General features: G+C 30.0%; 1 protein-coding gene across 1 annotated transcript in view; it reads right to left on the bottom strand.

Annotated features, from left to right (window-relative positions):
* Fntb (Farnesyl transferase beta subunit) overlaps window positions 1-7516 on the bottom strand; it is a 37235-nt gene extending 29719 nt beyond the window's left edge. The window contains exons 1-2 of the mRNA XM_075366120.1: window positions 7254-7516; window positions 4083-4226 (exon numbers count right to left, since the gene is read on the bottom strand). Coding sequence (XP_075222235.1) covers window positions 4083-4226; window positions 7254-7376 — 267 coding nt within the window. The 5' untranslated portion in view covers window positions 7377-7516. The remainder of the gene's footprint in view (window positions 1-4082; window positions 4227-7253) is intronic.
* Between the last annotated feature and the right edge of the window lie 6188 nt (window positions 7517-13704).

Below are 13704 nucleotides of genomic sequence, written 5' to 3'. Positions count from 1 at the left end.
TTTCATTAATTTTTACTACATACTAAATATACAACTAAAAAGTTGGTGTCTTTCTAATTTCAATGTTGAACTTTTGAAGAAAACACAGGAAATGAATCGCTCTAAAATGCAATAAAAACATATTCTCTATGAACATAGTAAAAAATGGACAAATAATTAATTTGATATAAAAAATATCTGAAATGACTTGATAATGACTTGTTTTGAATAAATATGTGAATGACAAAATAACTTAACACAAAAACTCAGGATCTTTTGAAATGCATAGTGGAAACCATGTAGAGTTGACAGCACTGTTTTATGCGAAGGCAATCTTGCAACTTGGTCACCATGGAGCTGTGGAAGGGTTAACAGCACATGCTTCCCCTAAAAATATTTTACAAAACCCCAAAAATAAATTTTAAAAAAGTTCCCTTTTATTTCTGTCACCCTCCTAACTGACTTGGCTGAAAGTCAAGACTTTATATAAAGATAGATATAATCTAAAAAAAATTAAATTGTACAGCTATATATTGCAGAAAAGGTAACCTACAATGAATAATTTCAGTAAACTTCAACAGAAAAAACAAACCATACATCATCAAAAGACATTTTATTTCTTCTATTATTATGCCATCTTGCCTAATAAAACAAAAACTGTTTGTACTTCCTTGTACGAAGTAAAAGAACTACTGCAATTGCAAAAAAATTCAGTTTCAGATTTCAATGCAAATATCCATTTTGACCATCCCTGAATCCATTTTAACTAGTTTCAACATGACAACTGTGTTTAAGTACATATCTCGCATAAACGATTATAAAAAATGATTAGCCATAGAATGTTGAAATTCTGTATTTAGGACTGTTGTAACATCTAGTTGTGCACCTCCCCTTTTGACTGCAATCGACTGGGCCAAAAATGTGTATACAGTCAGATCTATAAATAAAGCAGGGTTTCAATTTTGAAACATTTGGATTTTTCCTTATCTGCAGTTATAAGCCCTTGTTGGGAGCTCATCAACAATATACCATACGTGGTACTTATTTTCATTGGTTCCAGAGTTATAGCCAAATAAAATTTTAATTAATGAAATACTTGGATCTTAAAATCTGAAATATTTGGGAAGGCACATCAGTTCGAATCCAACTTCATATACATATTTTTTTTAACCTTTTTTTTTTATTTAAATATGTTGGTTTATTAATAATTATTAACCTGTGATTGTAAAAAAGATTTTAACAATAAATAATACTTCATTAATAACACAAAAAAAAATTGAAGAAAAATCAGAAGTTATTAGTGAAATAACATTTTATGTACTTTTCATTTTAATTCATGGATTTTTACAACCAGAGGTTAATAAATCAATATATTTAAATCAAACAAAAAAAAAAAAGTTGAAAAAAAATATATGCAAATGAGGTCGGATTCGAACCGATGTGTGCATGGCTAAAGATCTGACACATTCTCACTTACACTACATATATACTTGGGTGATGTGAAACAATATATATATATAAAATACATGAACTAATATAAAAGGCTAAGGAAATTTTTTAGGCCATTTTTCTTAAGAAAAATGTTAATAAAAACTAATAGTTTAGCAATTGTGTAACTGTCCACTTTATTAAAGAATTGGAGGATCGTATCTCACTTTCAAATGAAATAAGTTTAAATGAAGTGCAGCAAAAAAATGTGTATATGTAATTTAATAGGTGTATAAGGAAGTCATGTGATGTTCACATCAGATTTTTAATCAAACATTTTCATTCATCTAAGATCATTTAAATATTATAAAACAAATCAAACATCTTCATATGTGAAAATACTGAACACCTCAGAAAAAAACTGAAACACATGACAGGCTGACATATATTTTACTTTCTACTAAAGTTAAAACTTTCTGATTTCTTAAACTTCAATGGGTGTCCTTATCAAAGTTAATAGCAAATTATACATAAAAATTTTGAGACTGATGCCATAATTTAAATAAAGTTAAAAGTTATCAGATAACATTTCCAAGTAAAGTTATTATATAACTGTTGACATTGCAGATAGAAAAAGATAATTTCTTTGCATGTATGATTGATAATTTTATAAAAATGAACACAAATAATCAACATATATCGATTATAATCACTGAGAAGCAGTTCCAAGAAAATTAATTAACATCAGATAAATCTACCATGTTATGCAAAATAATTATGAAATATAATGTGTTCATGGTGGTGCAAATTATGATTATTTAATGGTACCAATTGTAAGAAAAAGCTGATTATTGTATGTTTTTAAAATAATTACGTTTGGCATATTTCTGAATTTATCTAACCAACTCAAGAAATAGATAACAGTGATTTCTGACCAATAGTGCTAGATGCTATACATATGTACTGGTGTGCTTATATGTATATAAACTGAACGATGAAGCATTGAAGTTCAAGCTCTCTTCACCTGACTTTTTATCATAGCAAGTGACAGAATACATCTTAACTTAAGACTGCAACAATTTCTAAAAATACCTCATAACTGTTCAATATATACCAAACCAAATGTTACTCCTTTCTACATTAGTTTACAAAGAACTTATTCAAATAATAATAAATGCTGCATTTATATTCTCAAGGAAAACATAACTATTGCAAAATTTTTTTTACATGCATTTTCTGACCTCTAGAGCTTAAAATGTTCAAGAACTTTTTGTCATTCTATAAGTAGAATGTGTAGTTTACATATGTTTAAAATATGGACCTACATTTTGACCTCATCAAATTTCACGTTGTTTTGTCCAATATTTTGTTAATGGCCAGTCTTTCAAAAAAATATATTAATGTGAAAAAATTATTTTAATACTGTGACATGTTATGAAGATATCAATTTTTTTTTAAAGTCCACCATTGCCAAAATGACCTGAAATTTGATGGGGGTCAAAATAAGGGCCCAGTTTTTAACATATATAAACCACCATTCCATAAAATCTTTTTGTCAAAGTTCTAGAAGCTGAAAATAGCAAACACAAAAACAAAACGCTGCAAATAATCTTTTCCACATTTTCCTAGAGATTGTAAATATTGTATTTATTATTGTTTGAATAAGTTTCTTTTAAAGAAATATAGAAAGAAATAAGCTTAAGTTTGATATTATACAAATATAACTATTTTTTTTTTTGCATTTTCTTTTTAATGTTTTTTATTGAAAAAGTATTGCAGTTTATGTTCAGCTACATCTTTTCATTCTGCCAGACCAAAGTGACATGTTTTAGCAATTCTGTTCCATGGTTAACTATTTCCATGTTCCAGACATTTCTTAAAAAAAAAGTTATTTTTAACAAATCTCACAATGTTCATCTCAGAGAATCATAAAAATTAAGCATGAAAGAATTAACCTAGAAACGGAGACATCTCTATAAAGCTTAACAACAATGAGGTCTTAAAATATAGTATTAAATAGGTTTACAACAGTACTGAATCTCCCTTTCTATAGGAAAAATTTGTTGCCAGATTAGGCAATTTAATTACTTAACTTTACTACTAATTAAACAAACATCTTCATAAATTTTGTATACATATCAATTCATCACAACTGAATTAGATCCATTTTTAGGATCAAACTGTGCTAGATTGTATCTTCTGATTTGAAGATCACATTACACCACAATGTACAATTAATTATATGAATGAAATGGACATATTTATCCATAAATGCTTTATTATTTATATTTAATTCATACAATCTTTATCTTCAACATAGTTTACAAGATTTCAGAATCACCTGTTAATAGCCAAGTTACAGAACAGATATCTTAAATACAGTAAAAGTTATCAAACCAAGATTTATTTATACTTCAGATACAGTCAAGGTACAATGAAATCTGTCTACAAAGATAATGTCAAGGCATATTTTATTAAATAATCAGTTTAAGCAATAAATTTAAATACAATACCTCATATACATAACAGCTGTAGCAGTTTTTTATTATGAAAACGGAATAAAATGCAGAAAAAATATGTATTAAAAGACCTAACAATAAAAATCAATAGAACAGTAATATTAAAAAGAGAAACATTTTTGTAATAATAATTTGCATATTTTAACAATTACTTACCTCATATGAGGTTGGCAAATGTGTTAAATATTGTTTTAAGAAGCTAACATGACTTTTTACATATAAAGCAGGTGATTCAGGATCAATCTCAGACTTCATTAAAAATAGCTGAAAAAATCTATCAATAGTGTCTTCAACTTTAATCTGTAAAGAAAAATCAATCATAAAAATATAAAACTCACTAGTTTACTCAAACGAATTAATTAAAACAATGAGTAACAGACTACTAAATTAAAACAATACATTACGAGAATACTAAAATAAGAGATATTATAACATATATTAAAAAAAAGGGAGGAAGCGCTTTTAAGGTATAGCTTGTTCAAGAACATGATCTGATATGAATTCTTTAGCAATGATTTGCTTAATTTGCTTCACCTTGTGTCAATATAACTACCAGAGTTCCTTAATTACAAGAAAATTTGATAATCAAATGATAGTTCAGTTCTCTTCATCTCACTTTAGTAAGTTTTTAATAAATCCCAAGAGACAGTTCAGTTAATCAGTACTTTTACTTTATCAAAACTACAAATCTTGAGGCAAACAACACCTAAAACCTACTATTTTTTACTAATGTATTACAGATATAAATAAAAAACAATATAATTTCAAATATTAACTACATTCTAAAACATTTTGTAATTTGTAATCAACAAAACTTAATTCCAAATTAAGGCTGAAATTCAACTATATATAAACTTACAATATCATTTTATCAAGCTAAACACACACATGTGCAAATGCCTACATACTTATTTTTATATATTAACTGATATATTCTATTCTTAAAATTAAACAGTTTTTTCTGGAACTACAATCAAGAAAGAAAAAATGAGTTCTGATAAAATATGATTTTTAAAATCAGCAGGATAATCTTCGAAAACAGTGATTTAATACAATAAGTCATTTTAAAGTAAAGATTAAAGTCTGAAATTAAAGGTTTTGTGATAAACTTAGACCATACTTGATGGTCCAAAACACATTCTTTGGTAACAGTTTTGAAGGAATTGGAACTCAATTAACAAATTTTTTTATATTTTTGACAAAACAAATTCTATTTAAAGTTACTAACAAATATTTTTTGTTTAACTGAAAAGTACAATAGAATAGGTGTGTGTATCTAACCAACCATTTTGTCTTTACCTACAAGCCCATCTAATCATGAAATATTCAATCAGCATTATATTATCAACATTCAATTTTGAGTTTAGCTGAATGACTGTGTAAATTCATTTTATTGATAGTATAAGTACACATGTGCATATATACATTTACATTTTAGTTATACAGGCCCAATCAAAATAACTACAGATCCTATATATACAATACACCCATGATCCAACTTTACAACACATAATTACTTATACAAAAAATATGCAAGTATATAACTAACAAACAAAAAAAAAAAAAATGCTGTACTCATTCATACTGTAATACCACCTCAGTTCAACAAAAATATTTCAAACTCTTTTTTGAAACCTTTTAAGTCAGTATTGGACCCTTAAGTGCACAAGCAAAACAGAAAATATTTTTACATAAATATAAAGCATGTGAATGGTTTCTTACATGTCCAATAGAAATTAGAAATTCTGCATAAATGATATATTCAAAGTTCTATGAGTACATGTTTTTGTGAAACATTTGAACGTTTTGTACTGGTGCAATGGTTAGCATACTGGTTTTGAAAGATCAGCTGGTCTAGGATAGAATCCCCAGCAAAGTTCTATTAATAACTAACTACACATACCAAGACAGTATTATAATCAAGAAACGGTTTTTTGGAACCAGACAAGATTATCATCTTTAAGAGATCTTGAAATGTTGTTATTAAGAAATTAATTATTGTTGACGCGTTTAAGAACAACTCTACTGTCAAAACTTATTGTACTTTCGACCTTTGCATAGCTGACTAGGTCCAGAACTTTAAGCTATGGAAAAATTTAATTTTTCATAAAAATCTACTTTTTGATGATGCCATGGTTCCTGGGGGTTAGGTTAGGTTAACATCTCCACTGTGTCTTCAAATTTAATAAACCATGTGTCTTCACAAATTTTAATAGCTCTGCTTTGTTCCCAACATAAGTATGTGTAAAGTTGAAAACAGAAATATCACATCTAATACACATGCTAGCCATTATTCTACACAGGTAACTACTTGAATCGTTGTACTAATCCTCCCTCAAGTACGCTTTCGCTTAGTGCATATAGTCCCAACATTATGTATCAATCAGTTTTACAGAGCGTATTTTTATTAAATACCTCCTCCTAACTGCATGAATAAACATTACTCTTTGATTATTTCAACACTTCTCTCATGTAAATTTTCCAATATTTACCTAATTTTGGACCTTCTGCTATACATAACCTATATTAGCTTAGTACAATAAGTTTTGCCAACGAATTGTTCCAAAACCCATCAACGTATAATAAAAGAATGAAGCTAAGAAACAGAACTCAACATGGAAATCTTGAAACATATTTCCAGTTAAGCCTATTTAAAACATAAATAAAGATTTCATAAATTTTATAAAAGTATAAAACTCATTTGGTGATTTATGAACAAGTAATTTTTAACAACATTCATTATGCCATGTTGAGGCCAATATGAATTTTGAATGACATTAAACTAACATTAAAACAATTATATGTACATTTCTGATTGTTATTTAATAATCATAAAAATAAATAAAGTAAATATTTAAAAAAATTAACCATCACCTTACTGATGGCAAATAAAGAACCTAATGATAACAGACCACCAGCTTTAAATAAAATCACTTATAAAGATCAATGCAATGATTTTTAGATTGCAAACTATAAATTTAAATACACTAAATGTCAGTGAACTGTGATCCACTTTCCACAGAAGCTACTTGTTATCAAACGTATGATTTTACCAGCTACTGAACAAAATTAACCTCAAATTCAATCTCTAAAACATTCTTTCCCTACAGTAAAATAAACAAAAAATGCGATGAACAAAAACAGTACATAAATAGAAGCTTAATTATTAATCTATTGGACAATTCGCATAATATGCTATTTTTTTCTGGGACATTCATGGGCAGTTACATGGAACAAATATAACTGAAATTAAACGATAATTTTGCGCCCCAAAAAACAAAATCATTAAAGATGATAAGCAAAAAATGAAAATTTCACAGCACCAACCTGTTCTGAAGAAGTTAAAGTAGGAAAATTTTCATCGTCAATTCTTTCTCTTACTGGATCTAAATTTACTGGCAGACAATTTGTTGTCGCAGATGTAAAAAAGCTTTCTCTGCCATAATCCATCAATGTTCGTTTTCAGTAGATAATGTTCATGTGTATCACGCGTTAGAAACAACGGACATAACATCAGCCCCATACCTCCTGCTGTGCAGGTGCAGCATTCTGCCTGCAGCTCTATTTACCAACCCATGTTAGAACTCATTAGACTGCCTTGTTGAAGTTGTAGCAGTGTCAAGCGCTAAAACTAAATATTATGTTATAAAATATTTTCACTCAGAACTGTATTTATCAGCATTCGTTTATAGAACCAACTCGGCGTTTATTGAATTTGAGCTAGGTAGCTTAAAGTTAATATAATATGAAAACATACATTATCTATGAAACAGTAAGATTCGACAGTGGAGGTTATATAATATTCTACTAGCTTATTATTTTAAAAAAAAAAGCAAAGTTAAATCTATTTTATATAATTTTTAACGTATTTCTTAATGCTTTCTAATGCTACTATAACATCTTCAATGACATTGGCGCTACTATTTTGCATCTTAATTTCAGATGGTTGTTGACGGGTTTTTTAAATTTAGGTGGATGTGGTCGAAATGTATAAAGAATTTACTTTGTGTTCGTAGTGTATTTGTATATGTAACAATATAAAGTGTGTAAAATGAGTTTCTTTTTTGTGTTGAATAAAATACGGTTAGTCAAATGTTGTAGAGGTTAGCACACTGGCTTCCAGACTATTTTTGCTCTGGAAGTCTGGAATTTTTTTTACCTAGCATTCCATGAATCATCTCACCTTCCCTGGTAAAATATGTGCAGATGCAAGTCATATAATTAAAAATTTAGAAAAAATTATTTGTTAATAATGTATAATTTAATAATAATAATAAAAACATAATATAAAATACATGGCATCGCACAAAGATAAAGTATATCCTAGATGAGGATAAAACCTCATTCTCGCAGTTGAGTAATTTTTATTTTTAAAAATTGAAGTAAGGTGTACTATAGATATTAACAATGTAAAATCAGTAGTGACTTGTATGTCAAAAATTGTAGGAAAATAAGTACTTCTTTAGATGAGTGCACCTTTATTTTTAAACAAATTTAATTTTTGACATATACAAAACAATTAACATACAGACAAAATTTAAAAATTAAGTTTTTTAAACATGACACCTTTGGTAAAATATAATATGAAAACAGCTTACCAATATATATTTGATAACCTCAAGCATTTTTGACTATTCTGCCATCTTTAGGAGGAATATATAATAATTTAGAATTAAAAAATATAAAATTCACATGATAAAATTAGAGACATAACAAGTGATCGTCATAAGATAAATTTTTCTGATGTTAGAAGTCATAAGTTAAATTGAAATAATTACATACGTTTTGTAAGTGTTATCAGTGACACTCTGACAAAAACAGATATTTTAATTTAACTTATGACTTCTAACATCAAAACAATTTAACATCTCTAATTTTATCATGTGAATTTTATATTTTTTAATTCTAAATTATTATATATTCCTCCTTAAGATGGCAGAATAGCCAAAAATGCTTGAGGTAATCAAATAATATATTGGTAAGCTGCTTTTAATATTATATTTGTAATAAAAACTTTTAAAAATGTACTCTTCACTGACATATTTGTAACCTTAACATCAGATGTTAGGTGTACTCATCTTTATGTATTCAAAAATAATAGATGGTTTAAGTTCCATGATAATACTAAATAAAATTTTTAAGGTAACTCCTTAGGATAAAGGTTTGTAAATAGCACACAATAGTTATTATTGATCTATAAAGTTTGTCAATGCATTTGTTGAGTTTTATTTCCCAGTGACGTGATGGTATGGGGTAGATATGGTATTATCAAGCCATTCTTAATATCACTGGCACAAACAAGATGTGGTAATTTACTAAGTACAAACAATAAATTGTGACTCGAACTCTGTTACTGTTAGATGGCTCACACCTTGTAAGTTACTGCTAATGCAATCTATACATATTTTACTCGTGTTCTCTTCCATTAAACAACATTTACTCTCTTTTCTATCCATAAAATACGCCATTAAGAAGCTAATTACACATTGATATTGTTACATTGTTGATGATCAACAGTGAAGATTGCATTGTAAATTCTTTTTAAATGAGAAACTGAACCAAATCTATATCTAATGGACATTATTTTTCACTTACCTCAGTACTTTCAATTGACAGAGTATTTCTAGATGACACCATTAAATATTAGTTTAAATCTGGTTCTGTTCTTCAATAAAAAAAAGAAAAGTTAATAATTGGGTGTCTTCATTACAGTGGATTTCTTCTACAATGTTTGTAATTTTAATGAGCAATTTACAAGAAAGCATTCTAACACAAGCAAAGATATATCTACGTAATATAAATTTTTTTGGTCATTAAAATCATTGATAGTCTTGTTTAAGTTGTAAAATATAGTTTGTGAAAGTTTGAAAACTATATATAATAAAAATTACAGAGCACTAAATTTCTTTGTAAACAAGAAAATCTAATTAAAAGTTTATTTATTTAAAAATAATAAAATACAAATACAAATTGCATCACAATTGTTAACAATCAATAACCAGGAAAATGTGGATAAAAGTCTACAGAAATGATTAATTATTTAGTCCTTTCTATCAAAACAGTAGCACTGTTCAAACATACAAAACATATCACTCATGTAAAATTCACATCTTTATGACATAAGGCTCTGTCCTTATAAAATTCTGATTAATTATACTAGTGACCATACCTGAACTCATCAGCAGAGTAGAATGCCCTAGACACCAAAATTTTAGTTGAGATTTAAACAGACTCAAGATGTGAATTTGTTTGAAATCCTCTGGGAGCCTATTTGTTATGTTTTTAACATGTTATATTTTTTTACTTCCTTGTATGAAATAAAGGAAGTATTGTGATCGCAAAAAATTTCGATTTTCAGGTTTCAACAAAAATATCCATTTTGACCATTCATTGTGACCTCTGTAGGTATGTACATACATCTCGCATAACTCAAATTAGTCACAGGATGTTGAAATTTTGGATTTAGGAATGTATAACATCTAGTTGTGCACCTCCCCTTTTGATTGCAATTACCTGAACCAAAAATGCCCAAAATCCAAAAGAATTGGATTTTAGACTTTTTCTTAACTGCAGTAATAAGCTCTCATTGAGAGCTTTTCAACGATATATCTATCATATGTAGTACTTATTTTCATTGGTTCCACAGTTATAATAAAATAAAATTTTAATTAATGAAATATTTGGATCTTACAGGGGAAGGCACATCGGTTCGAATCAAGACTTCATCTCTTTTTTTCAGTTTTTTTATTTTAAATACCAGGATAAGTCAATTATTATCCGCAATTTAGTTATATTTTTGTTTATGTTGGTAGTACTGTCATGTTGCATAGATGACGCATGTGTGGTTTAATTGTTGTTATGTCTGTGCAGATTTGATGCTGCTAGGTTAGTTCCATTATCGCTGCCCTGCCGTTAACCGTGACTGCTTCACTTTCTGTTTACATTAAAGAAGAGCAACCAATGTTCAGTGATTGGTTTTTTGTGGTCGGAAGGAGTATCAGGGGCTGAAATTCATTGAAGACTTTCGGTACAGTACAGGAACAGTGTGTTGCCGCAACGGAGTGTCTACGAATGGATTGAAAAATTCAAAAATGGTCACACAAGTGTTACGCATGACGAAGGAGCTGGACGACCGTTTACCAGCACAGATGAGTAAAACACTGAGCGTGCATGTGACATGGTTTTCTTAGACAGACTAGTAACTACTGATGAAGTGGCACATCGTCTGCAAATTAGTCACTGTTCTGCCTATGAAATCATCCACAAGACATGGGTTTCATAAAGTCTGTGCAAGATGGGTCTCAAAACAACTCATACAGTTGCATAAACAAACGTGCTTAGACATCTGCCAAAAACATTTGGATTGCTATGGTAATGAACAGGACATCTTCTTAGACAGAATTATTACTGGTGATGAAACATGGATCCATCATTACGATCCGGAGAGTAAACAGAGTATGGAATGGAAACATCCAAATTCGCCCTGCAAAAAAAAGTTCAAGACCCAACCATCCGCAGGAAAACTTAAGCTTACGGTTTTTTGGGACTCACAAGGCCCAGTACTGGAACATTATGAAGAAAGGGGCACGACAATAAACAATAAACATTGTGCGTTACAATGAGATGCTTACCGCCAAGCTGAAGCCTGCAATTTGAAGCAAACACCAAGGACTGCTGTCGAAAGGTGTTGTGTTGTTGCACGACAATGCCCGACCACATTGCTGAAACACTCCAGAAACTCAACTTTGAAGTACTGGCTCATCCTCCATATATCCTGATCTTGCCCCTTCTGACTACCACTTATTTGGTCCACTCAAAGAGCCATAAGGGGGCCATCGATTTACCTCAGATGAAACAGTGAAAGAAGTGGTGCATTCCTGGCTCGCAGCTCAACCAAAAACCTTCTTTTATGAGGGCATCAGGAAGCTTATACAACGATTCTAGTAGCTTGGGCGACATGTTTCTTTACTTGTTCAAGAAGGCTCGGTCACCTTGTGCCTTCTTTGTCATAAAGTTAAAAACATTAAACACATCTTTCGTCTACTATGAATAAGTTTACGCCCACTAATTTTTTTCTTGTATACCCCACTACTTTCACTTTCCATGATAATAAAGTGTAATTATAATACTATCCTACATTAAAGTTATTGTAATCTAAAGAAAAGAAAGCGTTAACGACAGAAAATGCAAAAATAAACAAATTGTAACGACGCCGATAATTTTCGTAAACAAAACACAGCACGACGTTTTCACAAAACTAATATAATACACATACGGGCATACACTAGTACTACAGTACAAAGGTGCTATGCAACGAAGAAGTAACTGAACGTACGCATATCTTCACCGCCGAAAATAAGTTGTCTGTATGGAAGCGCTTCAGGGACAAACTTATTGAGATTTGTAACAAGCTCTAACCTCAATTTGCGAATTCTACCCGTTGTACATACAGCTAAGATCTTCTCAACTCACTTGAACAATATGAAATTTACCAACATTAAATTTGATAAGAAATAATAAACACAATGTAGGCAGACTACATTATTCAAAGAACTTTAAACTTCCATAAATATTTAAAAATGCAGTTTCATCACAATTAAATATGCGAGATGGTCATTTAAAATTGTGTCATAATTATGTTCTTTTAAGTAAGAATGTACTTCCGAAAACCAAGTAAATATATTGTCACTTGTGATACCCGCTCGTGAAACGGTCAGATTTTGAAAAATCCTTCTTGAAATGGTCGGGTTTCTGCGGAGAAAGTTCTTAATCCAAGTTCTTCCTGGTTTACCATCATTAAAAGGGTTCGGACGTCCTGCATCTCTGACAAACTTCTCCACACTAATGCTAAGCTCATCTACTGTCACAGGAAAACCAGCCAAAGCCATTTTCTTTACCCATCTACATATTTCAGCCTCTTCTTCTTGGCTTAGAATGGAAGGAGGTCCCATTTTCCTGTCAATCGATGACTTATCCTCTACTTTATACTTGAGGGTTGTCCTTGGGACTCCAAATTTCTTTGCAGCCATCCAAATAGCTGTTTTGTGCAGACGAACATCTTCGACCGTAGCCATCATTGCATCTTCCCGATAATTGAGAAAGTAACCCTTGGTTCCAGGCATCTCACTTTTCTTGTTTGCTCTTCACACCTGAAAAACAAAACAACAGCATTAGTTAAGTTATAACAAGGCCCATCTTATGTAATAAAGACATGAGTGTGTGCATCATGTCTATGGTCACCTTTTGAAACTTCGTTTCAAAAGTTGACCATAGCATGCATCAGTAGTTGACCATGGGGCCAACTACTGAAATGAAGCAAATTTTGTCAATACAAGTCGGTGCAGAACCCTTTTATACAGTTGGTTGACTTGCTAATACATTATCAACAGTAAATTAATTACAGTCAGAATAATCAGAAATTGACCACCCCAGTCAATTACTAGGTCAACCATCAAAAAGCATTTAGTAGTTGACCACCCCTTAAAACAGGCCAAAGAGAGGTTATATTTTAGAAACTTATGATGTAATATGATAATTAGATGTTAATAGTATGAATTAAATGTAAACTTACCCAATAAAACTTTCACAGGTTGTAATTTTTCACTTCGATTAGTCTTCGGTTCTTAGCAAAACAGACAAGAAAACTAACATAATATAGCACATCCTGAAACCATACAACAAAAAATCACCACTGTTACCGACAATGCATTGTGATCAGGAAGTTTATAACTTAGACACCAGATAGCAGAACGTGTCTGCCAATTTAATTTGCAACAAG

Source organism: Lycorma delicatula, chromosome 5 (genome assembly GCF_047948215.1).
Source record: "Lycorma delicatula isolate Av1 chromosome 5, ASM4794821v1, whole genome shotgun sequence".
Lineage (NCBI taxonomy): Eukaryota > Metazoa > Arthropoda > Insecta > Hemiptera > Fulgoridae > Lycorma > Lycorma delicatula.
Note: the sequence above shows the minus strand (reverse complement) of the source record. Positions and strands in the feature narration are given on the sequence as shown.